The following is a 27,878-nucleotide window of genomic DNA, read 5'->3' as shown; positions in this document are numbered from 1 at the left end:
GTTGACAGTCCAGCCTCTCAAAAAAATGCAGGTCAACCTTTGACAAGAATTTCACTGTGAAATCATCTTTCAAGGTATTTTAGATTAACATATAATTTGTACTGATTGTCACACAGTGGAAAGGTCAGTACTGAGAAACAAATGTAGAGACAGTATAGTAAAATTATTTGTGTTCTATGGCCATACAGTGGCCGGGAACCAATATACCCCAAGTAGTTGTGTAGAGTACCAGTCTATGTTGTAGTTTATTTACATCACGTGATCATTCCCGGGCCATACCAACATGGAGGCAAAACTCAGGCGAACGATGACATCGGTGACTGATGTCCTTTTTCCTACATCAAAGAATGCACGAGATCCACAACAACATCAGTTACTTAAAACGGGTATGAAAAATTAAAATAATTAACGAGCAATAATAAAAGCAGAATCAGGGCATTAGATTACAACGTATAACATCTCAGACTAACTTGTCAAATCTCGTTATTGTCAGACATCATTTTTTCGTGGGTCACCTATTTCCGAGATTACTTTGATTTTTAAATTTCCTTCCTTTTCTTGTTTGTTGATTACTTTTCCATTTTATTCACGATTGTGTCTTTTTTGTATGAAGTGGGTGCAATCAGGTATGATATTCTTGTAAACAAATGGTTACTGTCATTGTTTATACGAGTATAATAACAAAGTCGCAAAAGAGGACACTTTATTACGGTGGGTGGGTTGGTGCTGAAATCATGTTATCTACATGATATCTGTAGAACAAATCCCACAAGAATGTTGCATAGAGCACTTAACAGCTCCATTTATTGGTGCCTGTACTGCATTTTTCCGTTTTATCGGCAAGAATTACTTTCGGAAGACATATTAAATGAAAGACATGACTGCTGGAATATGAATTAACATGTAGCTGTTATTTTTCCGTTTATCTTCAAACTCAGTATGACTATAAAATGTTCCTTAATAATCTGAGTTTTATGTGACCTTCCCACCCCATTTTTGATAATTTAATGTTTACGTTTGGTGTAGGGTCAGAGTAATTTGCCTATGGAAAAGTTGGCATAGGGTAGCAGCCTACTAACCGGTCAAGCAAACTTAAACAACCATACATTAAGTCATACATTTGTTGTGTCTTTAATCTGCTGACAGATGAGACAAAACTCCAGCAGTGTTGAAATTCTACCAAGACTCGCTATTTGCATTGCTTAACATATGATTAACCAAATCTTACAACCTACATTTCCATGACATCAGAGATGCAATAGTCACTTTATATCAACAATAGCCCATTTTCAATGTTGTAGGAAAACAGATTAAAAATATAAATGAAAGTCACATAATGTTTATAGAAAAACAAAAGAACACAAACTTCTAAATATATTTAGTCTCAGAACTATGGCCAGAAGCCTGTCTAGAGAAAGCCAGATTCACCAAGCAGAGATCACATGTCAATGCATTAGTCAGGTGAGAACCAAAAACATTGCTGGCACATGATCATTGCTTGAAGAATCTGCCTTTCTCCAGGTTCATGTGATAATGACATATTTCTGGTGGTTGTTCTCAAAATAAACATTTTGTGACTTAAGTGTGCATTCATTGTTTTACAAGCATTACCTGACTTTCATTTGATATTTTCAAACTATGGGTACAACAATATTGGAGGAGGAAACATGTAAAATTCAGTGGATTTTGCTGGTGCAAAGCACTAAAAATTCTGATTGATAAGGCTTTCCTTTTCAGCTGAGAGCCAGGTGATTTGCCTGGCTACTTTAACTTTACACCCAGCCAATTTAATTTTTTTATGTCTCTGTTGGGGGGAGGTCCACAAAACCACACACCTACTATTGACGACTTACCCTTCAACTTAAAATCTAATGGATGGCCCTGTTGATATGCCAGGGTGTAGATCAGCTAACATATCAGAACCTTGGCTAGCAAAGATGGCATGTTCGAAGTTGTTTCTTTGTAAATTAATTCATTGTTGTTTAGTTTGCATTTTCCTTTGTGTGTTTTACTTACTTCGCAATATTCAAATAACAATTTTCTGTTTGAATATTTGCAAAAAGGTATTCTGATTTGAATGTTTGGTTATAAGTTTTAGCTCTAATGTGACAAAAGATTTTCCATTTGCTTTTTAATGTTAAATCTGTGAATAAATTACACTTTAAAAAAAACGACTGCATGAAATAATTATATTTGAAGCATTAGGAATATAATTTGTGTGCTGAGACTTTTCTCAACTAAAACTTTTTGTGATGAGTAAAATACAAAACAAAACATAGTTTCAACAAAAATTTTAAGTTGTTGTCATGGGTTTAGCACCATTTCCAGCACATGGAAGAAAAACCTGGGAAAAGCCCAGGAAGATCCAGCAACCCACAGGAAGCTTTTGGCTAGCTGTCTCACATATCCACATTGGCTGAGTTCAAGACTCAAACCCATGCAGACAGGGGTGAGATGTCAGTGATCTGTAATCCCGAGAGCTTAAACCTCATGGCCTCCTGAGGCCCTTCAAAATGTTATGTAGTGTGGCATTTTTTGTTGCTGTTGTGACACTAGTGTCTGCATTTTATGGCTATCTGCTTCTGTTAACATGACTTAATTGTTTACCTGCAATGGTTTAGATAGCCCATGTACATGGAAAAACGAACAATTTAATCAATTACATAAACAACTGGGATAATATGTTACATTAGGAAGATACATTTCTTTTTGGAATATATCTTTCACCAAATTTCAGACACAAATATATTTATATAAATAGCTGATCTGTTTTAAATGATAGAAATAGTTCATCATATAATCGAGTGATCGATAAAAGTCATTGCCTTGTACAACTTCATAACCTGTGTATTCCAGTCCACTCCAACTTCACTGTGGTGGTTATTTTGGGTCTTTTCCCTTTTCCAACCTCCCTATTGTCTTGCCTCTTTTTTGCCCTCAAACTTTGTGTGGGTAGGTGGATACGTAAGTAGATACTTTGGCAGATATGTCTGTCAGTTGTCTTACTGAGAACAGATCATTTTTCCCCACCTTCTGTCAGATGTCATTCTATTGGAATTCAAACAGACCAAAGGCTGTCTGGTCAAGCAAAACATGGCAGACCATATACAAACCTAGTTTCAAAATTAATGTACTTCCTAATGGCTATTTCATTACTGATTCCCATTAACATTACACAAGACATAGCAGTTCTGTTCTCGTCTCAATTACACAAATGAATGAATGAAATTCATTAGATGGCTTAATTACATTATTTTTAGCAAATACACACATTCAAGTCTTATCAGCATGAAATCATCTAAGATCAGTGAATTCACACGGATTCTTGTAACTCATATGAACTAAAGTAATGCATGCAATCTTAGAATACCCAATTCCTATACAAACAAGATGAGAAATTCAAACAATTCGTCAAACTTATATAAAGAAGATTATTTTATGGATTCTGATAGATTAACTCAAACACAGTTACACTCATTTCATCTCTTGATCTATGGATTTAAACAAAATAAATTCATGCAAATATAAACAATTAAACTCAAGCAAATCATTATATTGGTATGAACGAACTACAATAAATTAACACAAATGCCTTGTGCTTTCAAGCTTTGTTCGCTTCTACTGCCACAGTTGTGTCCATTGACTTTCCAGACATCCGGTCCCTTTGAGCGAAGTTTTACGAGAGAATTTCTTCCAAATTTACTCATAAATTTTCACTCTTGCAGAAAAATTGCAGACTGACGATTTCTTTTCATGAGGCAATTTATTCCAAACAAATTTTCATGTGGGAACCATTCCCATTATTAGCGTAGCCAATCAGGATTAAATATATTTACCACCTTTTATAACTAGGTGCCAAAATTGTAGTCAGCATGACTTATAGAATTCCAAACAACAGATTTGGAAAATTTCAAATCTGACAGTTCTGATATAAAATCGAAGTTAAACATCCCCTTTCAAGTTGTCTAATGGCTAGTAAATGAAGGCTTAATTAAGAATCACTTCCTCTCCCGACACAGACCTTAGAAATTATTGCAGAATGGCAATTTAACAAGCACCTGCCCCATAAATGTAATTAATTGTTCTCTGGCCTAAGTTAATGTGCTCTTCATAGATCGACAGAAATTTGCATCTTTAAAATAAGCTTAAATTAATTGTGACAGGATGGTGCAGATTAAAGTTTATTTTCCACGTGGAGTTAAGAGGCCACCTAGTCCTTAAGTAAAGATTGAAATAATAATAATAATAATAATAATAATGTTTAGATTTAGATGCTACATTGTCCTTTTTAGCAATTAGGCAGTTTAATAATCATATATAGATCTAAAAACACTTGTGCAATGATTAACATCAATGTCTTTTTAATTTTCTTTTAGGAAATGATTATGTGACCAATCTCCCTCTCCAGATGGCCATTTATTTTAATTGTTTTTTCTCTCCATTTTGGTTGACCAGTGTCATAGTTGTTTTTGAACTGAAGGTGAGTAAACAAATACCACAGATAGAAATGTTATTGTATATGTTGATATTTAGCCAACCTGGCTGATAGAAACATCGACTGTAATCCACTGTCACTATGCAGATAAGTATGCATTATTGAAAAATGTTTATGTCAATAAATTATTTGGTCAATGATTAACAAGCTTGTGAGTTAGGCCTCCAAAACAATTAGACCACACTTATATTATTTGGTAGAAATTTTTCATTAACCTGTATTTTATACACTTTCAAACCATTAAAGACAAAAGAATGTTATTTTGTGCAGCAGTCATTGAAATTAAAAGTGAATATAATGTTATAAAATTATATTTTATCCATATTAATTTAGAAGACCTTGTCCATCATAAATTTTTAGTGAATGAATTCCAGTCAGAATGTAACTAATCATAAATTATTTCTATTTAAACATTTTTTTTTAAGCTTTCAAGTTGTGGATCTTCTGTTATTGGTACAAAATTAATATAGTAGTACAAAGTTGGGGTCTGTGCCCATTCAAACAATGTTTCTACCGATTTTTGTTATCTCATTTCCTTGTGAATGAAATTGAAACTGTGATTGTGACTTGGTATATATTGAAGGCCATCTGTATTATTTGCAATATCCATTGACATCAGTTTTGTCTTGAACATTTCTTCCAAAAAAGGTCAAATATCCCAGTTTTGTTGACCCTGCCATCCTCCTCTTAGGATGCCATGCTTTTACAGACAAAAGTAGTCCTGCAGCACATGGTTGTCAACAGCATGTGCTAAGTGTTCCTTTAAAACATGATGTTATGTTTGTTCAATATAACAAGATATTGACTAGAAATAATGATTTAGAATGACTGGGAATTGGTTGCAAATAATTAGTAATGGTCTATCATGTTTGTTCTACCATTTATTTTGAAGCGAATAGCATAGACTCTAATCTGCCTGATATCATGTGACAATAGCTTTGGGTCTTTGTTGTTTGCAGATATTGCTACCCATAAAGACCGTTACATGGATGGTCATTTTGACATGTGACTTTCACCAAATTAAATATTTTGGCAGCCACCTTGTGAATCTTGTTATTGCTACTCCTAAATGGATGGGCATATCAACATTGAATTTTCAAGAAAGACTTTTGACAGGATCTAGTTGGACCTAAATGAAAATGGTCCCAATATTGCATACAGTATGGCTGCCATGATAGCCATTTCAAAAACCTTGTTATCACTAGTCCTTTGGAATGGCATAAGATTGTCAGGAAACAGCTTCTGAGTCTAGTTGGTCCGAAGTACCTGATTTGAGATGGTTACATCAGTCAGCAGATTAGAAAAAAATTAGACTCCTATCACAGTTGTCCTTGTCATATATATATATATATATATATATATATATATATATATATATATATATATATTCATTTACCTATTTTTACTTTTTCCTTTTCAGTATGTGTATCTAACAACATTATACAAGATCATTCTCCTGGCTATTTATATTGTTTTCACCATCATTGAGGTCATCAGATTGTATATCGGTTACTTAGGAAATCTAATGGAGAGGGTAAGTGCTTAATTGTTCTTTTATTTGCACACAACTTTGCACATATACACAAATACTCGTGTTTCTTCCAGTTTAGTGAAATATAAGCAGGGAAAAAAAGACAGGATCGACTAAATATATTTAACTGAGGATTAATTAATTTTCTGAAGTTTCTGTTGACTTAAGCAGTGCCATTGCTTACAAAAACTGATGTAAAAATTTTAAAATTATCAAAAAGTGCTTCTATTTAATTACAGCATATATGTATGAACCTAGCATGTTCAATGACACAAAGATAAATAGTTAGTAGGTTTTAAAAAAATGGTCACAGCCTACCAGTCTGATACCAGCTAATTTCACTGGGGAATTGGTGGCCAATCTTTCTGTCAAGTTGAATTTTTAGGTTATTGAGTAAATTTAATTTCCAAATTGTATATGTTATGATATTAAAAGAGATAATAAAAACCAAGTTAAAAAGTAAATCACTGTGAATTTGTGTGATCGCTTGCAAATCTGGGCTAGATAATAAGCTAAATACTGTACTGGTAGTCTGCATTCAGTAAGAACTTGTAACTCCATTTAAAACATATGTCATCTATGCACTGTCTGATGATACATGCTACTTACAATTCACAATGTCAACATGTGGAGGTATTTTGATACCTGGAAGTATTTTGATACATGGAAGCTGACATGAGCTACAAATCCAAACACAGTCAAGGAAAAAGTATTCAAAAGGAATATGACACTATCAAATGTTTTGAAAATAGCTGAGGTACAGAATTCAGTTGTAATATGATATAAAAACAGGATGCTGCCATGAAATCCTGTTAGCTATTCAGCTGCTGTCTGCTAATGTGGATACATTTGATCAAGTTCCAGCAATCCACAGCTTAAACTCACCTTTCTGCAGAGTTTCACGGACAGCTATACTTTGGATATCAGAGCATCATCTTTGGAGGCTAGGTCCAGTTCTGATACTGTAATTGCTGACAAGTCAGTGGATTAGGATCCTAGTTCTTATTCAGTCTATGAATCATAGTGGTCGTCAACAGCAGCAACAGATTCTGAAGCCCAGACTTTGGATTATTTATATTTTCAGCTGAAGAGTAAGCTTCATTGTCCTGGCCAGTTAACAGGTGGCCATATTAAGCTGAATTTAATAATATTTAATAATTTTGGCAAACTGTATAACACTGATTTTTATCAGTTTCAATTTTTATAGTTTGGTTAGCAAAATTATATTATGTTATGGATCTAAATATATAATTTACAAAAAAGGATTAAAAAAGACAGCGGTGCACATATCTCTGTTAAAGATTATATTGGTATTTAATTCTGCACATTTGCAATCAAACAGGATTAATCTGTACTTAGCACTTAAGTTGACTAATTTATTTATTGATTGCTTATATCTGGCAGTAGTACCACTATTGAAATATTAGGTAATTTGGTTTTCATGTGTTCTAATAGACTGCTATAAAAGCATAAAGTTTTCAACAAGTAGGAATTAAACGCATGAACAAAGACCATGGCAGTAAATTTGTTTATGTCATCACAGTTCCGTTCCCCAGTAGACTGATTCTGACTGGTTTCTGTAATGTGTTAATAGAACACATAATAAAAGCTGTTGTTTGGAGGTCTTTTTATGAATTTTCAAAAATCCTTTTTAATTTTCAAAAGCAGCAGAAACTGTTAAACAGCATGTGCAGTAGATAGCCTTTAAACAGTATAGTTTGCCTACTGCCTCACGAAACACATGTATCTAAACTTAAAATATGGGCTTATAACATGAAGTTCTTGGGTAAATTCAATAATGAGAGTGATTTGTGGGTATTAATGATGTGGTCTTGAATATGATTGGTTGAGTTTGTTACTGTTTTGAAAACTATATTTCTGATCTAATTGTGATCAGACTTGGAATATAGGCTTAAATGATCCATATCTCAGACACATATTAATGCTATGATCATCTTACATCTGATTGGCTGAGCTTGTTACCACTCTTGAGACTGTATTTCTAAGCTAATTTTGAGCTCATCATCTTGGATCGGTACAGCTATAAATAAAATATATGCAAATGACATCGCTGTGCATTTGATTGGCTGAACCTGTCAACACTTTAATGATGATATTTCTAAGCAGATTTTTCTTAAACTTTGTAAATAAAATTATGTCATAAGATATCCAAGTTCTGTTACGAACAAGAGTTATGCATATTAATAAGGTGACCTTCCAGCTGCATGGACAAGTCTCGTACCATGCAGCTGGAAGGTCACCTTATTAATATGCATGACCCGATTTCATAAAACGCAAGGTAAGTGTATCGTGATGTAGACAAGTCTTAATATGAGCAAGGCCTGTGCATTTTATAAAGGAAATTTGGTTCTGATTGACTAACTTTTACCCTGCAAGAGTGTATTTTTTTAGGATTTTGGTTATGGTATGTGGCTTATACTGTATCAAGATCTCTGTTGATTATGATTGTGCAATTACACACATTAATGATGTTATCTTGCTTTTGAGTGACTGAGCTTGTCAACAAATTAACAGCATTATTTCTCAGCATTTTGAAAAATTTGTTCCATAATATCCCCAAAGAAATGAAATAATCCTCCATTTCAGCTTTTCACCTTAAACTGGATGAAATCTAAATGTTAATTTGTACCACAAGGCCTAACCATCTCCTCCAGATATTTTTTTTGTATATAAATATATATCAATATGTATTATGCAAAGAATTTAACTTTCACTAGTGAACACTGATAGCAGCTTCATCTGTTAGTGTGTTTGCATTTTACACATGTAATGAGTTTGTAATTTCTGTGTATATGAGTTTGTAATTTCTGTGTATATGAGTTTGTAATTTCTGTGTATATGAGTTTGTAATTTCTGTGTATATGAGTTTGTAATTTCTGTGTATATTACTAATGTATGTGAACATGTACGAGATGCTTATTGATCGATTACACTCCGATTCAGTACATATATCTTAAAGGGCTTCAGAGTTGATTAGTTCATATTTGTAACTAATTGAGTTACTTCAGTTTATTGTTATTATTATTAGTTTTATATTACCAGGTTGGATGAGTTTGCTATTAAGCAGGATCAAAGCATATATATTAGGTAATCTGGCATTTGTTGGCTGATTATTACTCTAGAGACTGTTTAAATTTTTTATTAATGAAATGATTTAATATCAGTTTGGTTGAGCTTGTTACATGTCGAGATCTAGAAACCACAAGCAAGAGATTTTGAATATTAACTACCATATATACTTGCTTATTAGATGAGACCAATTGCAAACTTCATAGAACCAGATCCGCTGTTGCATATAAAAAAAATGTGCCAGCAGATCTGGGTCAGTGTTTGTGTTAAGAGTAATCAGTAGAACAACACAGACCCTGATCTGCAGGTGCGTTATGCTACAGCAGATCTGGATCTTTGTTCTTTGTAGTTTGACTTGTAAAGTAAGTGTATAGGCTCCATACATGCCTTTATTGTTGGAAATATTTTTTGTCAGGCTACAGTAGAATATATAAAAATGGACAAGATATCAAGTTTTGGAAATAGTTTACATGGGGTCAAGTCAGCTTAGTGAAATGATCACCTATTAAGTTGTATAAGCCAGGTGAGTGATAACAGAAAATTTTGTCTTCTTTTGCTTAATGTCATCAAGATTGTTCTAATTCTGATTTTTCAAACATTTTTCTAAAAGCAAGTTTATTGAGACAAGATTTAGAAAAGAGGAAATATCAGAGTTTATGAAGGCTTTAGATATCATGGTTTTGAATAACACGAACCAATTATTTTTTTCTTCTCCAGGTTCCAGAGTTAGCTGGATTTTGGTTGCTGACCATCTTGCTTCAGTTTCCTTTAATCCTATTGTTGTTATTCAATGACCAAGCTATGCTGTTACCTCTAGAGCGTGCTGTACACATAATTGAAGCCTTATTCGTCCTCTTTGAAGGAGTGTGTGGTTATTTTGCCATCAGGGTCATGGTGAACTATCAAGTTACAAAATTCCATTTGAGACAGTTCACAGACCTAGAGCAAATACAAGATGATGAGTATTGGATCAACAACAACCATCAGCATCAGTCGTAGTCTTTATATACTCAAAAGCCTATCTAGAGAGAGAGAGAGTACATTATCGGTACATTGATTAATCAGTTTTATGGCATCCTGATTTGTGATAAGAGACCACTTTTTGTTGGCAAAAAGGATGGTCTCAAGAAAGGTTCCACTGTACTGGTTACTACATAGATTATACTCAGTTTGTGTCTGTTCTGGTCACCATTCTGACCATGGATTGATTCATCTCTGACTACAACATAAACCCTGGAATGTGTCTGTACAGGGAACCGTCACTTCTAGACTGCATCTCTACATGTTAAGAAATAAAGTTGAGGCAAACTGCAAACAACTAAAATCCCGCTGTATATACAGTATGGCTACTGAGTTATTAGTAATGCAAGGAAACATTTGAGCTCTTAGAAACATTTATCACATTGGGACTTGTTTTATTTTTAAGTTATATACCTTGTTAGTAATGAAGAAAATTTTATTTATTAGTTCAGTCTTTGAGCTTTGAAAAATGCAGAAAGTCAATTTTGGACCCTGGTAGAACATTGTTCCAGGACTGTAGTGATGGCATAAATAGCCCCCACACTCATGGTCTGTAATTATTTTAAAAGTTGGACGTTCTGTCTTTCCATCTATCTCACAGAGATATACAGATCACAGATGCATGTAATTTGATTGCATAACATTTCCATGAAGAAAAGAAAACTTTGTAAATTCCTTTCTATGCCTCCAAAAGGATGGCAGAAGGGGGGCATATTGTTTTGCTATTGTTTGCCTCTACATTGTGCAGGTCAGTATGACTGTTACGTCCATCCCAATCAGTTTTAATTCTGACAGTTTAACAAAGATTTATTGTTAGAGCCATGAAATTATATGCACTTTATTTGGGTATGAGTAGATTGACCATATTAGATTTTTTAGGCTGTTTCAGGAATTTGTGTGTTTTTGTTCAATGTTCTTCAATGTTTTGATGAAACCTTTGCACAATTGAGCAAAAACCACTTGAGCTAGACAAATGCAATTTAGATGGCTTATTTGTATCATTAGTTGTTTGCACATAGTAGTCATGTTGTTCTAACTCTGTAGTCGCACTTATCTCTAACATTGCACGAACAGTCTATTCCTTTAGTCGAACAGTCTATTCCTTTAGTTCAACACGTGGTAGCAGCAATGTTTGACCCACTTGTTACATGCAACATAGAAATCACTGTGTCAAATCGAGGTTAAGGTCATTGTTATGAATTTGGCCTGCTGACATATCGACTGTAACACGCGAAGGCATAATCTTTAGCAAATGCTAGGACTTACTTGTTACACAGATATAATTCTGCGTTAATTCAGTGTACATTGCAACAACATTTATAGCAATTATCATGAACATGCATATGTTTGCTTTTTGTTTGCATCATAGATAGAGAGTAGGTCAGTTTAGTTTATTGCAGAATGTACATGTTGGTGTGAATTATAATTAGATTATCTGACCACCACATATAAAATGGTTTTATAGATCACTACGTGAGGTGTTGCCCATCATTGACTTGACAAGACGGTTCTCTGACCTCCTTATCTAACATACCACTATGCTTTAAACACCACACACAAAATTTTACAGCGCTTCAACGCCTGAGTGAATGTAGCAGAAAGCTAGGTGATAGTACTGTTTACATTTATGTTTTGGATTATGTATACACCAGTATGTGTTTATTTTGTGTATAAGCTTGTGCTTGATATTGTCAGGCATGCCATACGGTTTCTAGGGAGCTATTTAGAATTACCAGCATATTTCGATACATAAAGCAATTTTGTAGTGATATTGTTATCTACTGCGAAGAAGACATAGGCCTTCATTGATTTGTTTTTAGTGTTGGTAAATAGTTTGATTTTTTTCCCTGAATCGTGTTTATACAACCGATTCCTGTTGTACGATTTGTTGCAGTGGTTAGATATACCTGCAATTTTTTTAGGGCTCTCTTCATGATGGTGACAAGTATGAACCCCATGACAGATAAGGAAATGATATAGGCATTGAATGCCAGTGGGTATGTGGTAATGCCTGCGGGGCCCTCAATTAAACCCATTATAACCCCAGACAAATCTGATATACCCGCATCTACCCCTTTGTCACAAAGCACTCCGGATGCAGGAATTGGGAGAGGCTCACTCATGCGATTTGGTATACCAAGTGTGGACATCAAGCCTAAGGTTAAAGTAGGTGCTTCAGCACTATTTGGTGGTTCCCAGGGTACTTTGCCCTCAGCCAATGCTTCCCCCACCCACTTCTGCTGTAGTACCCAAGATCCCTTTCTTTTCCGGGGAAGACCCAACACAGAAAGATGTCATTACATAATAGGAATGGAGATTTGAGGTAAAACATCTTATCCCTGAATATCCCCCAATGGTCATGATTCAGACTCTCAAATGGTTTCTACAAGGCAGGGCGATACATGCCGTTATAGCATTAGGCGAGAAAGCAACCACTGAAGCCATATTGAAGTGCCTAGATACTGCCTTTGGAGATGTGTAAACTCAAGACATGATTATTCAAGAGTTTTTCAACTCTTTTCAGAGAGAAGGGGAATCGGTGACTACCTTCGGTTGCAGGCTGGAGACACTTCTCCAGACTGCAATCGAAGCAGGCCACATCAGAGAAGAGGATAAGGATGGCCTCCACCAGACAGAAGCTTTGGTCTTCAATGAGGAGTGAATTCCTCAAGAGCCACACTCGCCGTAAGTTTGACTCCATCACTATGATGAGCTACTGCGAGAAATTAGGATGGTCAACAAGCAGCTGAACTTGCCGAAGGATGCTGGCCCAATCCTCCCCAAGAAAGTACACCACCAGCCCATGGTGCGTATTTGCCATGAGTGAGCGATTGCGGTGCATGATTCACATGCTTCACAAGTATTAAACTCAATTCCCCGCCAAACTAACAAAAAGCTTCTGGCGTTTCTACTCTAGTTCTTGAGATGGGCAACATCTTGAGCAGTATGAGTTGTGAAGATGAAGAGCACTTGTCTTTCACGCAAGTGAAAGACCAGGGATTTAATATAATTTGGAAAAATTATACCCTTTGAGTCTGGTATGGTATCATTTATATTTTCTGTGATAAAATTATAAATGCCGGTGTGGGGGTTGTGTATTGTGTTTGTATCAGTTTTATTCTGTATTGTATTTGTCTAGTATTTTAAGTATGCATGTTGTTTTGTTTTGGGTTTATTTCATACCATTTCATCATGTAATAAATCCCACAATCGACAAGCATTATCATTTCAAGTTGAAATAAGAGACAGCTCACATTCATATGTTAATGATCTGATTAAACTTTGTTGCCATTGTAATAGTTTTTCTAATTTTTCTGCATTTTATAACTTTATGGACTGCAAAAGATATAGTTAACAATCACAAATCTAGTTCATTACTGAATTTATCTTGCTGAAAGCTATAGCATTGTTTGATTTGGCAAAATGAATATAGCATTTGTTTTAAATTTAAAAATCTAAGTTGTGTCCAGCACTATTTCTGCAAATGATTTAACATATATCATGCAAAAATCATTCATACAGTGACAATTAAAATGTTTTTACAGCTCATTTAGGGTGCCATAAAACCACACCCTGCATACCAACTTGTTTCACATGTCAACATGCTAAGGTCTGAAGAAGCAGTAACAATCATGATATAAAACAACAAAATGTCTTAGATGAGGTAGTGACTGTAATAATGGTCCATTATCTATTTCTGTATTAAAAAGATTAACTGTTGATTTAATGCATTTTGTACATATTTATTTTATGCAAACTGTACCATACTACAGTACAAGTCACATGGGTCATGTATGCGCATTTGCTCATTTTAAATTAAATATAAATTGTTTTTTTTTTTAAATTAAACACTATTTTTCTTTAACCAAGTCTATTCAGTCCTGATTATCGAATGCTCTGCGCTTAAATGTCACCAAGAAACTTCCAGACAAAAATTATCTATTGCTATGGACTTTTACAATGGTGGTCATGTACCAAACTTGAGTCAAAATAAGAGTGCGCCAAGTGGAATCCATACAATTGAGGGTAGTACGAATTTGTTTATCACTATGCGTAGCTTTCAATGTGACATCACAGCATGTGACATTCAATCCCGATTGTACTGGATCACACCTTTAGGTTCATTTCATCCAAAAATGTCCATGTACTTTAAACAATGATTTTGCCATAAGTACCTCTCGGGGCATCAAAAAAATGACCTTCCAAAGGAATATGGATGTATATTAATCCAAATGAAGTGAATACTTGCCACTTAAAGGTATGTAGAATCAAATTCTAAAACAGCACCCATTACTGAAATAGTCGGTGTTGAATGCCTACATGACCCATGTGACTTGTACTATAGTTTAATACTTTATTCTTTTTATTTTACTTTCTATAACTACAATCCACCTGTCATACAGAATGAGCAGTGTTTGAAAGCCTGAATTTGATTTTCACTTTATACATAATACATAGAAAGATCTTAACCCTCAAACTATTATTATGTAGAAACACTGATAGAAAATGTTAAGTAAAAATTTGGCAAATTTAGGCAAATTCAGAGTAAAATTAGTTCTGTTTTCTTTTGTAATATATCCCCCCTCCCCAAAAAAGGTGGTGATTGGGGAACTGATAGAATAATTATCTCTTTAACCCCAACCAAAAAATTGTAAACTAAACTGTGACTTTGTTAAAATTCTAAAACGTACTATGGAGAGGTTAGCCAGGTTGCAGTTGCACTGACAGATTTGACTTTAATAAAATGAGTATGAACCAGGCATGTTGACTCACATGACATGTCTTAACATAATGCCTTTTTTATATATAAAAAAGGGCCTTATTTGCATAACCAATTCACCCAAGCAACTGCTTAAGTGCTTAAAGAAGTAAGACTCCACTGTTTGGTAAGCAGAAATCTTGCTGTTGGCCACGGAATGCAGATGGCTGTTTAACTGCACGATTCCAAAGGAGGGGAGATGGGAATGGGCATTGAGACTAGGTGACCATTAAATAAAGGTTACCATTAAAGCAAGTCTGACTATTGGATTTCTTTAGGTAACAATATGTACATTTCATGTGAGTAGTTAAACCTGTTTATAATAAACTTGTGAGATACAGCCTGTTACTAATCGAGTCTGAATGTTCCAAATGTTTATTCCATTATTTTTATGAATGTTTGTTAACAATTTCCCCAAGATTACTGGAGTTATAAGTGTCCTTTATTACATTACATTTTTGTCCGTCCATATGCTTTTTAATATTCTTGGTATAAATATAGATAGAAAAACAAATTGTATTGTACTGTTCTCATTTACTTTCTTCTTTAATAGACCGAAAACATACAGTTAATTTGTTACTGCATGTGTATTGCAAAGATATCAACATTTTCTGCTTCGCTGACCTTGTTACATTGGACACATTTTGTAGTGATGTAAAAAAAATACTCCATTAAAATTAATCCACAATGAGTCATGTAAATTTCACTCAGTGCAGCTTCTGTAGTAACAAATTAGAAATACATTATGTACAGGCGTGCTTCATAATTATAGTCCTTAATTTTGCTTTCATAAGGCTGCTGTCACTTTTCCTGTGGCAGTTGCAACGATATAGTCATTGTTGATGTTAAGATTCTGTTTGTAATTATCTTGCAGGCCAATAGAGTGTATACATTATGATCATAAGAGAGTGCACATGACGAGACACCTTGTTTCACCCAATTCTTGGCTTCAGTTATTCTTTTCTCCCACCCAGTTAAAGCTTTGAGAAATAGGGTTAGTACATTGTTGTTTTAGATGCCTACCACAAGATGGTATTATTTTAATGCACTCATCCATCCATCTGTCATCATTGTGGATGGATTACACATGGAAAACTCATTATTTCTGGGACAAAGACCAAGCTCACTGTGACTGGAAGAAGAAAAATGGTTCCCACACAAATATTAGATCTACATCACAGACCTGGAACAACTCTGCAAATGGCCTGCATTTAGGGCAGGAGTGGGCAAACTAAATGTGCTTCTTTTGAAGTTTAAGTTTTCAAATATTATCAACATATTAACAACTGAAAATTAATTATGATGTTATTTAGAAAAACCGTTTGTTTTTGAGATTTCAAATATTAATTATTTTACTTAATGAACTATGCAGCCCACGACAAGGTGTAAATTTGTGTATGTGGCACTTGCACTGGAAAGTTTGCCCACCTCTGACTTAGGGTAAAGAAGAAGCCTAATGATTTTGGAGTCAAAATCAAATTTTAAGCTCACTGAATGAAAGAAATACAAGTTTCTGCATAATAACAAGACTTCACCATTAGCAGTTACCAAACTTTTTGGATGGCTTGAACTTTAAGCAAGGGTCAATAGGTCAAATGGCTCTTTGTATCCAATCTTTTAGTTGTACTGTTCTGCTTTATTAGTAAACAACAAACTGAAAACCATAGGACCAAATGAGGCAAATGTGCATGCAAATGTCAGTTTAAAGAATGTACTACAATTATTTTCCCCCCCACTCCAATGATGTCTGAGATAAAGTGGTCCATGGAAGACAACAACAGAGTCTTGTAGAAACTGCTCTTTATGACCAAGTGGCCTTTTTGTACAGGTAAAGCTGTACAAAGTTATGTTGTCTGTCAACTCAATGTACCCGTCTTTTATGAAAAAGATGCTGCCTATACAAGCGACTGCTGCAGCAGACATGGCTATAACATACAAAAGTTCTGATCCACTGAATTCCATCAAATATACAAGTCAAAATCTATTCACTGAATTCCATCAAATATACAAGCCAAAATCTATTCACTGAATCCCATCAAATATACAAGTCAAAATCAATTCGCTTTGAACTGTAAAACTGCCCGTCTGAACCAGCTTTTCTCACAAAAACACCATCTGGAAAGTAACCATCTTCAGTCCACTCAAACATCTGTGAGCTATCATATGGACCATGGACTTCTGCCTCCGCATTGTTTTCCCACTTATATTCCCACTTTACAGTGTCAGTCCTCGTGTCTGTGGCTTCTGAAAAGAAATGAAGTCAATAGAACATGCATTTTTCAGTCATAAAACTTAACTCAACATTTAGAGTAATAAATCCAGACTTGAAAATCATACTCTAAATATACAACTGCACTGATCAGAATATTTTCAAGTAAAATTTGGGGTCGTGTGAAGTGGTGTGAAGTAGAGGCCACTTTAAAGCATAAAACTATAACTTAACCAATTAAAAAGAATAGCCTGTAATTAAGATTGCTTTCTAATTATGTGATAATATTTACTGGTATATTAAAATATGATTACAACAAGAATTCTGTTGAATGCCACGTCATGACTGATCCTTCATGGTATCATCCAACAAAAATTACTCCAAGGGACTGAAAAGAATTTCCACAAATACAAGATAACACAATTTCTTTCTTTTAACTGTCAAGTGCTGAAACTATCTTTGGTAACAACATTTTCATCTTGGCTGCTGCAGTGGATATACTTGATGTCAGATTGGTACCACTGTTATTTAGGACCAAGTAGACATGATTAAAACACATTAATATGACCATCCATTCAAGGGGAGTAGCAAGATTTTCAAGACAACCTTCATGGCAGCCATATTGGATGTACAATCAACACCATTTTCATTTAGGACCTATAAGGTATTATAAGAAGTCTACTGGTGAAAACCCAATGAGTTGGGTTTTTAATGAGGCTTTACAAATTTTTCAGTCATATCGCTACGATGTCTGCAGTGTGATAGTTTATAGTGATGTCTAGCACCGGGGAATCATGCCACAGACTTGTAGCATCATGTCCCACTTAGTCACATTATTCAGACACTGAGCTGACCAGTCCTAGCACTATCAATGTAATGCTGAGTGCCAAGCAAGGCAGCTGCTAGTACCATTTTCATAAGTCTTTGTTATGACTTGGCCAAGGTTTGAACCCGCGACCTCCCACATCCGAGGCAGACGCTCTAACCAATAGGCCACCAGAACAGTGTGAAAACCCCATGTTGATGTAACCATTCATTTGGGAGTAGCAAAGAAAACTATTTTCAAGATGGCCACCAAGGTGGCATATTGATGGTCAATGTACATTATTTTCATTAGTCACCATTAAGAACTCTGCTGATGACAATTTCATGTTGAAATGACTTTCCATTTAAGAGAAGCAATACATTTTTTTTTTGCCAAACATAAGACTAGCACAATTTTAATTTAGGATGAACAAGACATTGTGAGAAGTCTTCTGGTGAAAACCCCATGCTGATATGACCTTTCATTTTAGAGTAGTAAGAAGATTTCAAGATGACTGCCATGGTGGCCATATTGGATAACAGATGCACCCCATTTCCATGTAGAAACAACTAGACAGCATAAGAAGTATTCTTAAGAAAAACTATTGACATTGGAGAAGTAGTAATATGATTTTCTGGATAACTACTGTGGCAGCCATATTGGAGGTCAGATTTGTACAATTTTCATTTATAAACAACTTGACACAAGTCTTGAAGTGAAAATTCCATGCTAATAAAAGCAATAACAAGCTTTTAAGATTGGCCACAGTGGTGGCCATATTGGAAATCAGATTAGCACCATTTTCAATTAGGACCAACTAAAAAGTCTTTTAGTGAAAACCCCATGCTGATATAACCACCTATTGAGGAATACCAAGGATGTCTGTTATACAGAAGTAGCCATACTGGACGTAAGATCATCACCATTTTCATCTAGGACCAACTAGATTTCATAAGAAGTCTTTTAGTGAAAACACCATGTAGATATGACCATCCTTTCAGGATGAATAGCAATAACTAGATTTTCATGATTGACACTGCTGGCCATACTGGATGTCCAAGCAGAATCATTCTCATTTAGGACCAACCAGACCATAGGATGATTGTGTTTGTAATGTTTCATGCCAATCCTCCAAGTAGTTTAGAAGAAGTAGCAATAACAAATTTGTGCCATTGGATGGACAATGGACAAAACACCATCCCACAAGCTCTTCTGTTCAATGACCAGTAGCACAAAACAATTTAAATGTGTCTGTCAAACTGGAAGTAAATGCTGACATACATGTTTTATTCTTCTCTAAACAAGAGTGCAGTGAACAACATATATGCCCATCCTGTTTAATTGTCCTCTATGTAAATAAGTGGAATTTTTGTATTAATGATTTTCTTTTTCCAGTGACCTCAACCTTTGCACTTTTGTGTGTGTTTGATATGGATTTTTAACATAGCTTTAAGATGTCTGCAGTGTGGCAGATTATAGTAATGTCTAACACTGGGGCATCATGCCAGATATGTTGCATCATGTCCCACCCAGTTACTTTATCCTGAAACCAGACAGACCAGTCCTAACACTAACCTCTTAATGCTGAGCATTGAACAAGGCAGATGCTAGTACTATTTGTACAAGTCTTTTGGATGACTCAGCTGGGGTTTGAACCCGTGACCTCCCACATCTGAGGTGGATGCTCTAACCACTTAGGCCGCCAAAGCGGTCTTTGTCCTTGAAACTGAAATTAACAGACCTCTTCTTTACCTTAAAGTACAAAGTTTGGTCCAGATAGGTGACATAAAACGAATGTTCTGTGCAGAAACCATTTTATTATTTTTCTTTGTCAGTGACCTTGACCTCTGAACCCCAAAAGTCAATAGCTTTCTTCTTTATCCCAAATGCAAGCTATCCATAAAGTCTGGTTGAGCTCTATCATACAAACGAAAACTTTTTTTGCAGAAAAGAGTTTTAAAAATACTTGTTTTAGTCACAGTAACCTTGATGTTCAACCTTTGCAGTCCAAAGTTGAGAGGATTCTTCCTTACATCAAGCACAGCTATTCACAAATCTGGTAGCTGTAGATCACGGAGAACTGAATTTATTGTACAGTAACTGCTGATGATGGTGAAATCAAGTTATTATACAGAAACACTTTTCTTCGATCATTGAGCTTTTGAGCTCAAAACTGACAGGTTCTTCATTACCAATGTGCAAGTCATCCATCAAATTTAGTAACTGTGGATAATGGACAGCTTAAGTTATTATGCATAAACTAAATTTGTAAAAGGCGGAAGAACACTGATCATAATAAAAAGGGATTTTCATTCAAATGTCCAGGTGTCTTTAATTAAAAAATGTTTGGGTAAATTTTACTAGCATTTTTAACTGCAGCACTTGGCATTTTCCAGGTATATGCAAATGTGGACCCATTTTGTACAGTACAGCTCAAACACATTTTCCGAACCCCACACACTGTGGTGGTGGGGGAGAGGATTAAGAAAAAACCCACCTCTCCATGCTTCTTAATGGAAATGCCATGGCTACTCACAGAGAACTGCTCTACACACCATGCTTTCTTGAGTCATTATGGATGACCACTGCAGAGTGGACATGGTCTTTATCAAATGGGTGTGGTTTTCTGTGTATAGCCCCTGCAAGCATACTATTTAGAGGTTTACAGACAGAGACCAAGAGAGAGAGGCGCCTATTTATCTACATCATTAGCTGATTATCAACATTTCCTAGTTCTAATGATGATAATGTAATAAATATAATGCCACATCAAATTTCAGACAATATTAGCACAGTCACAATGCCTCACAAATTGTATTAATAATATTGAACATTTTTCATTTAGAAAAGGCTGATCGATATCTTTTGCATTAAGTTTACACTCTACTTTATTAAAAACAATTGGAACAAACTTGTGCACTGACTTGGTGAGACCCTGTTGAGCTTCTTTTGAACAATTTCGCATTTAAGTGTAAATCCAGTGTTTTCTGTTTTGTTGTTTGTGTATTCAAACATGCAGCTTCATCTGGAATTTAAATCTGAGGATTACTTTTCATGTTAAAATAGTATGATATTTTTATACTGTTCAAGAGAAGCTCAACAAGGTGTGCTTCTCGTTAAGTCAGTGCATAAGTTTGTTCCAACTTATTTGAATAGAGTAAAAGCATTAACTTAGTGCAAAAGATGGCAATCAACATTTCCTAAATGTACTGAATATACAATACTATTGAAATTTACTTTTTATTGTCTGTATATATGGTCGAAATAAAGAACACCTATTGATGAAATGGTATTTGATAGTGGAGATGCCATCAGTACACCAGTTATTTGTGGGTATGTATCACTGTCATGGAACAAAAATAATGGGGGGTAAGTCCCCCACTGCGACATGTGGGGTTTAGAAAATATTTGTGATCTGTACTGTAGGTGGTAATTTTGTTTTTAAATTTCGGGATCATGTGGTTTGAGTTAGTTGAAAAGCAAAGTGTACGAGTATGTTTACTTAATATGTTCAAAATCATTAACTTCTGAAAAGGTTGTATATTAAACCTACTCTGACTATCTGGTTTATCTCCATCTGCGCCATGTTCATTTGTATCTTTGTCTGTTTCAACCTTCTTCTCTGCTGAAGATAATTTTTCTGCCTCACGTGCATCAAAATTATCTGCAAACATATCTAAAGCATCGTCGTCCTGTGTTCCTTGAGGAATTACAGTTCTGCTTTTTGTGGAATTCTCCTCTGATTTCTTCACCTCAAAACTTATTTTTTCATATGTCATTTGATAAATATCCATATTTCCAGTGCTCAAAATTTCATCAGCAAGACCAGTTAATTTCATAAAGTTTTCTTTGTTTTGAATCTCTTCAGGAGTTTCTTCAACTTTCTGTTTCTTTGCCTTCCATTTATCCATACTGGATACTTGTTTCCTTTGGTTTCCTCCAAACCTTCGCAATGCTTTTGTGACTGTCTCCCCAGGTTGGATTAGTTCCAACATTTGCTTGTAAGTGGCGATGGTATCTATATTGGAAGTATCATCATCCGAGTCTTCATTTTCTCCACCGAGGCTGTTTTTATCGACCTCCTTTATTTGGATCCAATCGATGTTGTCCAGCCAGCCATCTCGAATCTCCCCCTGCCAAAAGACTTTAAAAACTAAGATGGCATTGGAAAACCTATGGCCTTTTCTACCAAAAGTACACCTTGGAAATATTTCAAAAAAGTGATATGGCATATAAACAGGGAATCTGCTCAATTATTCACACAAATTTAGTCAAAGACATTTTTCTAACAAGTTCGAACACTGAAAGAAACTTGCGAATGTGTCACTTTAGAAGAAATCCCATCAATCCCTGATGATTAATGTGACGGTGCAAGACTTCATTTAGTAACAAACGTGCAATGGCACAGTGAATTTCTAATGTTCTCAAGGTGTCTTTCAAACACAAGTAGAATTGCCCACGCACCCGTGACAAGGCATTTGTCTTACGCAAGTTTTTCGGTTCTCTGTTCATCATAGCCTTCAAATCTTAAGATCTCCTGTCAAGGTCTGACAAATGTCAAAATCAGATGGTTTTATGGAGGGCTACCTGGAAAATAACCTCCTAGCCAGACTTAATTTAAGAAACTAAGACTTTAATAAGAAAATGTTAGCTGGAATGCTTCACTGTTTTACTGTTGCAAGTCATTAATAATTCTCCTTTCTGACAAAGTTTCACACTTAATTTTTTAAAAAGACTTGTTTTGAATCTTGATTTAAATATACCAGACAAAACTTCACCATCATTGTTTTGCTCACATTATATTGCACTTACATTTTTTTATGAAAATGACTTCTTTTTTTTTGTTGTTCAACTTTCTGTCCATTTGACCCTTAACTTTCATCTGACCCTAAGAAAAATGTTTAGCAGTTCACACTGACCATCTGGAAAAAAAATTCCAAGTTGAAGCACTGAAAGAACCAATATGTATATGTACATATATTTACTTTGTCTTTTTCAAAGATAAATGTTCCATCTTTGTCAAAATGACCTTCTTCCATTTCCTCCCTCATGTTGAATGGAGTAATCCTGATTCCTTGGTCATAGTCAATGGTAGCTTCCTCTTGCCCTGAAGTGAAACATAGATTCAATGGTGACAATTATTCTGACTTTAAATAACATAAAATGTCAACTAGAGCATCTGCAAAGATGCCTACCTAATCATGTTCCATACAGCCCCCCCCCCCCCCCCGAGACCTGTTTTTCAAGAAAAAATGTGTTCAATAGCTTCAAAAGCTTGAAGGGGCATACCTTTCTTATGAAACTTAACTCTCTCCATACGTTTCTTTGTTTATCTCAAAAATAGGTAAACAAGTATATGCAGTTTCTAGGGTTTAATAGTAACTCTAAAGCTAGACGCATTTGCTTCAAGGCAAAAAAAAAAATCTAATGTGTTTCCAGTCATCTGACTTTCCCTGTTTCTCACTGCTGACCTGAGCACCTTCCCCCCCATTGTATAAAAAAAATACCCCCAATGAATTAAATATATATAATGTTAAAGAAAAAAAAAGAAAGAAAAAATGACTGCCTACCATAATTTTTAAACTGGTGGAACAGGAAACACAATGTTGGGGGGCCTTACAAAAAAATCAGGAAACTGAAACCTAAATGATAATGTGTCACATATGCTTCACTATATTTTTATATATATCCATGTACTATGAATGATCATCATCGCTGTTCTGTATTCATAGACCAATATAAAATTAATTTATCCCATCTCTATATCCCTGTTTAATAAAGAAGTATGATGTTAGCTTGGTTGTATCTTTCTGCGAATTTTCTATGCCAGAAAAGATTAGTGGATTTTCAAAATCATAAAACCCACCAACCTACCCTCTCAGGGCTGAGCAATTTTTTTTTAAAACCACTAGTCCAGGACAAGTGGTTTCAGAAAATTCACTAGTCCGACCTTTCTCTTCACTAGTCCCGCCTTACTTTTCACTGGTCCCAAAATGGTAATCAATTGCCAAGATTTGATGAGACGTTATGTACTGAATCCATATATTAAAAAAAAAAAACGAAATAATATACAACATAATAAAAGAATTTAATTTTTAGAAACATTGGTTGTTATACATTTGGTTTCTTCAGGTTCATGTATATATGTTTTAGCTAATGGATTTGAAAATACGTCCATGTATATGTCTGCCACCTTCCGAATCATATATTCAAGACAGGGATAACAAGCACACTCAGTATCCGTCTTGCATTTTATTCCTCCATTTTCAAACAAATTTACCTTCTCCGAACCGCCATTATTACCTTCCTTGCAAAAATAATTTAGCAAACTCATTTTATCTGCAGAGTAACTATCAGCTTGCTTGACAACTACTTCTAAAGTGATCATAACATCAATTTTCTCTTTTAAATACGAACTGAAACAGCTCATTAATTAGCGTAATTGTTTCGCTTCAAACACATTATCGCACGTGGAAGTTAATCATCTGTATAATTAATTATAAAGGAATCCAACACTGATGTCGGTAAAGTACCTTTCATTAATTTAATTACACTGACTTGCTGGATTAAAATCATAGTGAGACACTGGTTATGATCTAGATTGAGTAAATTCATTGCAACAAAACCGTTACAACACTGCTAATTGATCATACTGGCTTTCTTTATTTTACGTGTTTTGATTTGCCCATAATTTGGTTGCTTAGCCCAATATGCAGTCAAGCGGTAACAGAATGTAAATGTATACACGAAGAGGAGTAGAATTCAGTACACCCAGAGGACATGATTGGCCAAAAAAAGGTAGATATAGTGATTAAAACATGAAAAAAAGGACTAGCACGACTTTTTTAAAAAGCACTTGTCCCGGACTAGCGAATGGGAAAATTGTACTTGCCCGACTTCAAAAATGACTAATCCGGGACATCGGGCTACGGGATTTGCTCAGCCCTGCCTCTCATTATCAATGCAGAAGCTACATGAAACATATTCTTGGGAGCAGTAAGTAAACTGCTACTGATTAAAAACAAAAGTACTAGCAGATTTTTAAAAACCCAGGGTGGGGTGGAGTGGAAATCAAACTAGTACTGATGTGCAATATTTAAAACATTCAGGGTGGGGTGGAGTGGAAATCAAACTACCGTATTTAGTGTATGTTTTCGGGCTGCAACAAAATAATTACTTTTTTTGTTGTCCGAATACATATTAAATTCTTTAATTAGGTGTCCAAAAACATACAGGTGAAGATAGATTTATTAACCTCCCCATGTCCATAATGAAGTTACCATTAGCTCAGATGATGACATGCTGCCATGAAGCAAAACGAGTATTTTCTCTAAAACCACAGAAAGGATAATTAATGAAAAACAGGCATTACTTGCCTATTTTGTCTACTTGATACATGTCCATCCACCAGAAAACACAGCCATACATGCATTAGAGCCATGACTGTGTGTGTATTTTCCAAAAGAACCACCATATTAGTATTCTTGCAATCCAGTTTAACCCTCTGCCAATCACTGATCATTAAAATCTACATTACAAATGCAAGCAAGCTTTATTTCTGTGTAATTAAGAGATTAATACAAACTAAATAAAAAGATTTTGAATTTTTAATTCTTAAGATATTTATGACAGAAACATTTTAGTATCAAGAGTAGAAATACCGGTACATGTATGATGGCTAATCTTAGAGCACCAAGGGTGAGAAGCTCCATATGGGGTGAGTGTTGTATGCACGCTGAGGAAGGGTAAAAATAACAAGCAAGTTGCAATATATGAGTCATTGTGATTAATATGTTGGTATTTCTTAAAAATAAAGGTGATCTATTTGTTGTGGTTCTCTCTTCTTTTTTTCCACCTAGCCAAGGGTAGCTTCAAAATGAGCAGAGCTTGCCAACTCAAAACAATCAACTGCTCAAAGATTGTTTTGATGCATGTCAGAGATTTCAAGGTGTCTAGGTGATAATTATTAATAATATAACTTGTGGGATTTCTTTGACAGGTGTGTTCGGAAATAAAAGGCAGCCATCTGGATTTCATTAAAAGAGCACACAATGTACCAAACATTTAGCAACCACAATCAATATTTATCGTCTACAAAGAGGTTTATTACCTGTAGAACAATAACTATATTTAAACCTTGGTATATAATGCCTCAGGGATAAGGGGTTTGTTTTGTTGCACAATGCCAATGAATTTTACTAATCCATACCAACTCTCTGATGTTTTGTTTAATGATATAAAGCAGGGGTCATGGTTTCTAATCAAAGCCATAACTGTCACACCAGCTTGAAGTGCTTTCATGTGTAACAGTGTCTACACTGACAACCAATCATATTTTTATTAGCCGAATCAAGCTATTAAAAAATAAGGTATAAATAAAATACCCACCACTCTCAAAAGTTTATATACTGGATAGCTGTCGTTGTGAAACATAATATTGTTAGTACTGTAATAATTTTGTATGGATAAGTTTATCATAAGTTATGCAACAAGTGTGAAGGTACTACCTAGTTTATGGAGGGACTTTCCCTTCCCAAAATCGTCTCCAAAGAGGCCAGTAGGCCGTCCACAGAAGTGACCTCGAATTAATGATTCTGAGGATGCACCACAAAAAGAACCGCCTACGTAGAGAGCTGCTCTAGATGATGAGTCTGATATCTTGAACCTGAGAGTGCTCCACCCGGTTCTGTATGCGGTCACTATAAACATTATACATTAAAGCAAATGCAGGATATTGCTAACAAAGCAAAACTTTTGGGAATTAGACCTAGAGCGAAAAAATTCGAGATTCTGAAATCCACGGCAAGTACCTGGATGAAAATTGACTTTTCTGCAGATCTGAACTTGAACGGACATTTGCCTATGTGTGGTTGACCCACTTCATATGGACAAGCTATGGATGATAAGATAGCTCAATGGGTGCTCACTCATCGTTACTTAGAAATTCCAGTCAGTGTTGAGGGAATATGTATACATGCCAAGGAGCTTGTCTCAAAAGAATTTCCGGAGAGCAAATTCCATGCCAGTTATTCTTGGGGAAAGAGTTTCATGAGAAGTCATGGTTTGTGCTCAGAAGCAAGACCTCTCTTGCCCAACGTTTACCCAAGGATTTGGATTAAAAGATGGCTTCGTTCCACAAGTATGTGATGGACAGACGTGAGGAGGACGAGTTTGACGATAGTACTAAAACAAAAACAAAAACAACATGTGCTATGTCTTACATTGTAGGACTAATTTGCTGGCAATATGTTTGCGCGAGCTATAAGCAATAACCATTAAAAGGATTAAACTTTATTTGCTAATTTGTTATTTCTGATGCTTTGACCTTCTCAAAAATACCATATTTATTAACCTGAGATGAAATTTTAAATTTGGCCTGTTATCTACTATCCTCACCTTAAGTACAGGCCTTGCACAGCGCATTCGGAGCTAATCAGAACGAAGTTTGTGAATTTATGGATCACATAAAAATTTTAATTTATCTTAAATGGAGTGTAGACTAAATAAACAAATTTTTAAAAAAAGTAAAGATAAAACTCCAGGAACCTTCAATGTCGTCTTCATCCAAGATGTCGTACTTCAACCCCTCATCTTCTTCATCACTGTCAAGAGAATGCTTCTCTTTGAAACGTCTGGAACTTTCGCCAGATGTTATATTTTCTACATCATCTGCAAAATCAACTCTTTTTTTCGACATTTTGCAAAGACTGTATGCTAACGTCTTTTCAAAGGAACTCGTTTCTTTCCCAACTTATCCAGCGGAAACCGCATTGAACTAGGATAAATATAAATAAAATTTAAACGAAAAGAAATTAAATATTTTAAAATAAATTTCGATAATTTTAATAAATTTAGAGTTTATCAATGAGTATATATAATTTTATTTACTTAAAGGATTATTCTAAATCAAAATTATGACAAAAATTATAAATTTCGTTTTGAAAATGAAATAGCGTTGATATGCATGCA

The 27,878-nt window shown here is 35.0% G+C and overlaps 2 protein-coding genes across 2 annotated transcripts; one reads left to right on the top strand and one right to left on the bottom strand.

Annotated features, from left to right (window-relative positions):
* Window positions 1-266: 266 nt before the first annotated feature.
* On the top strand, window positions 267-13,858 carry LOC149777606 (transmembrane protein 17B-like). The gene is made up of 4 exons (XM_089942255.1): window positions 267-386; window positions 4,377-4,480; window positions 5,916-6,029; window positions 9,834-13,858. Exons 1-4 carry the CDS (start codon window positions 284-286, stop codon window positions 10,113-10,115), a joined length of 603 nt encoding a protein of 200 aa, XP_089798381.1. The 5' UTR covers window positions 267-283; the 3' UTR covers window positions 10,116-13,858.
* A 1,461-nt stretch (window positions 13,859-15,319) lies between these two features.
* Window positions 15,320-27,685, bottom strand: LOC149777605 (CD2 antigen cytoplasmic tail-binding protein 2-like). The gene is made up of 4 exons (XM_089942254.1): window positions 27,456-27,685; window positions 22,895-23,016; window positions 21,463-22,042; window positions 15,320-17,139 (listed from the first exon to the last, which is right to left on the bottom strand). Exons 1-4 carry the CDS (start codon window positions 27,604-27,606, stop codon window positions 16,931-16,933), a joined length of 1,062 nt encoding a protein of 353 aa, XP_089798380.1. The 5' UTR covers window positions 27,607-27,685; the 3' UTR covers window positions 15,320-16,930.
* Window positions 27,686-27,878: the final 193 nt, after the last annotated feature.

This window comes from Sinohyriopsis cumingii, chromosome 18 (genome assembly GCF_028554795.1).
Source record: "Sinohyriopsis cumingii isolate HCF-2022 chromosome 18, ASM2855479v2, whole genome shotgun sequence".
Taxonomy (NCBI): Eukaryota; Metazoa; Mollusca; class Bivalvia; order Unionida; family Unionidae; genus Sinohyriopsis; species Sinohyriopsis cumingii.
This window is presented reverse-complemented; position numbering and strand designations above follow the sequence as displayed.

Excerpts from the sequence above, each read along its gene's own strand:
- LOC149777606 (XM_089942255.1), top strand. The coding sequence starts at position 284 with ATGGAGGCAAAACTCAGGCGAACGATGACATCGGTGACTGATGTCCTT. Across the intron at positions 387-4,376 it reads ACATCAGTTACTTAAAACGG|GAAATGATTATGTGACCAAT; the intron begins GTATGAAAAATT and ends ATTTTCTTTTAG. Across the intron at positions 4,481-5,915 it reads TAGTTGTTTTTGAACTGAAG|TATGTGTATCTAACAACATT; the intron begins GTGAGTAAACAA and ends TTTCCTTTTCAG.
- LOC149777605 (XM_089942254.1), bottom strand. The coding sequence starts at position 27,606 with ATGTCGAAAAAAAGAGTTGATTTTGCAGATGATGTAGAAAATATAACA. Across the intron at positions 23,017-27,455 it reads GGATGAAGACGACATTGAAG|GGCAAGAGGAAGCTACCATT; the intron begins GTTCCTGGAGTT and ends GTTTCACTTCAG. Across the intron at positions 22,043-22,894 it reads TTATCTTTGAAAAAGACAAA|GGGGAGATTCGAGATGGCTG; the intron begins GTAAATATATGT and ends GTCTTTTGGCAG.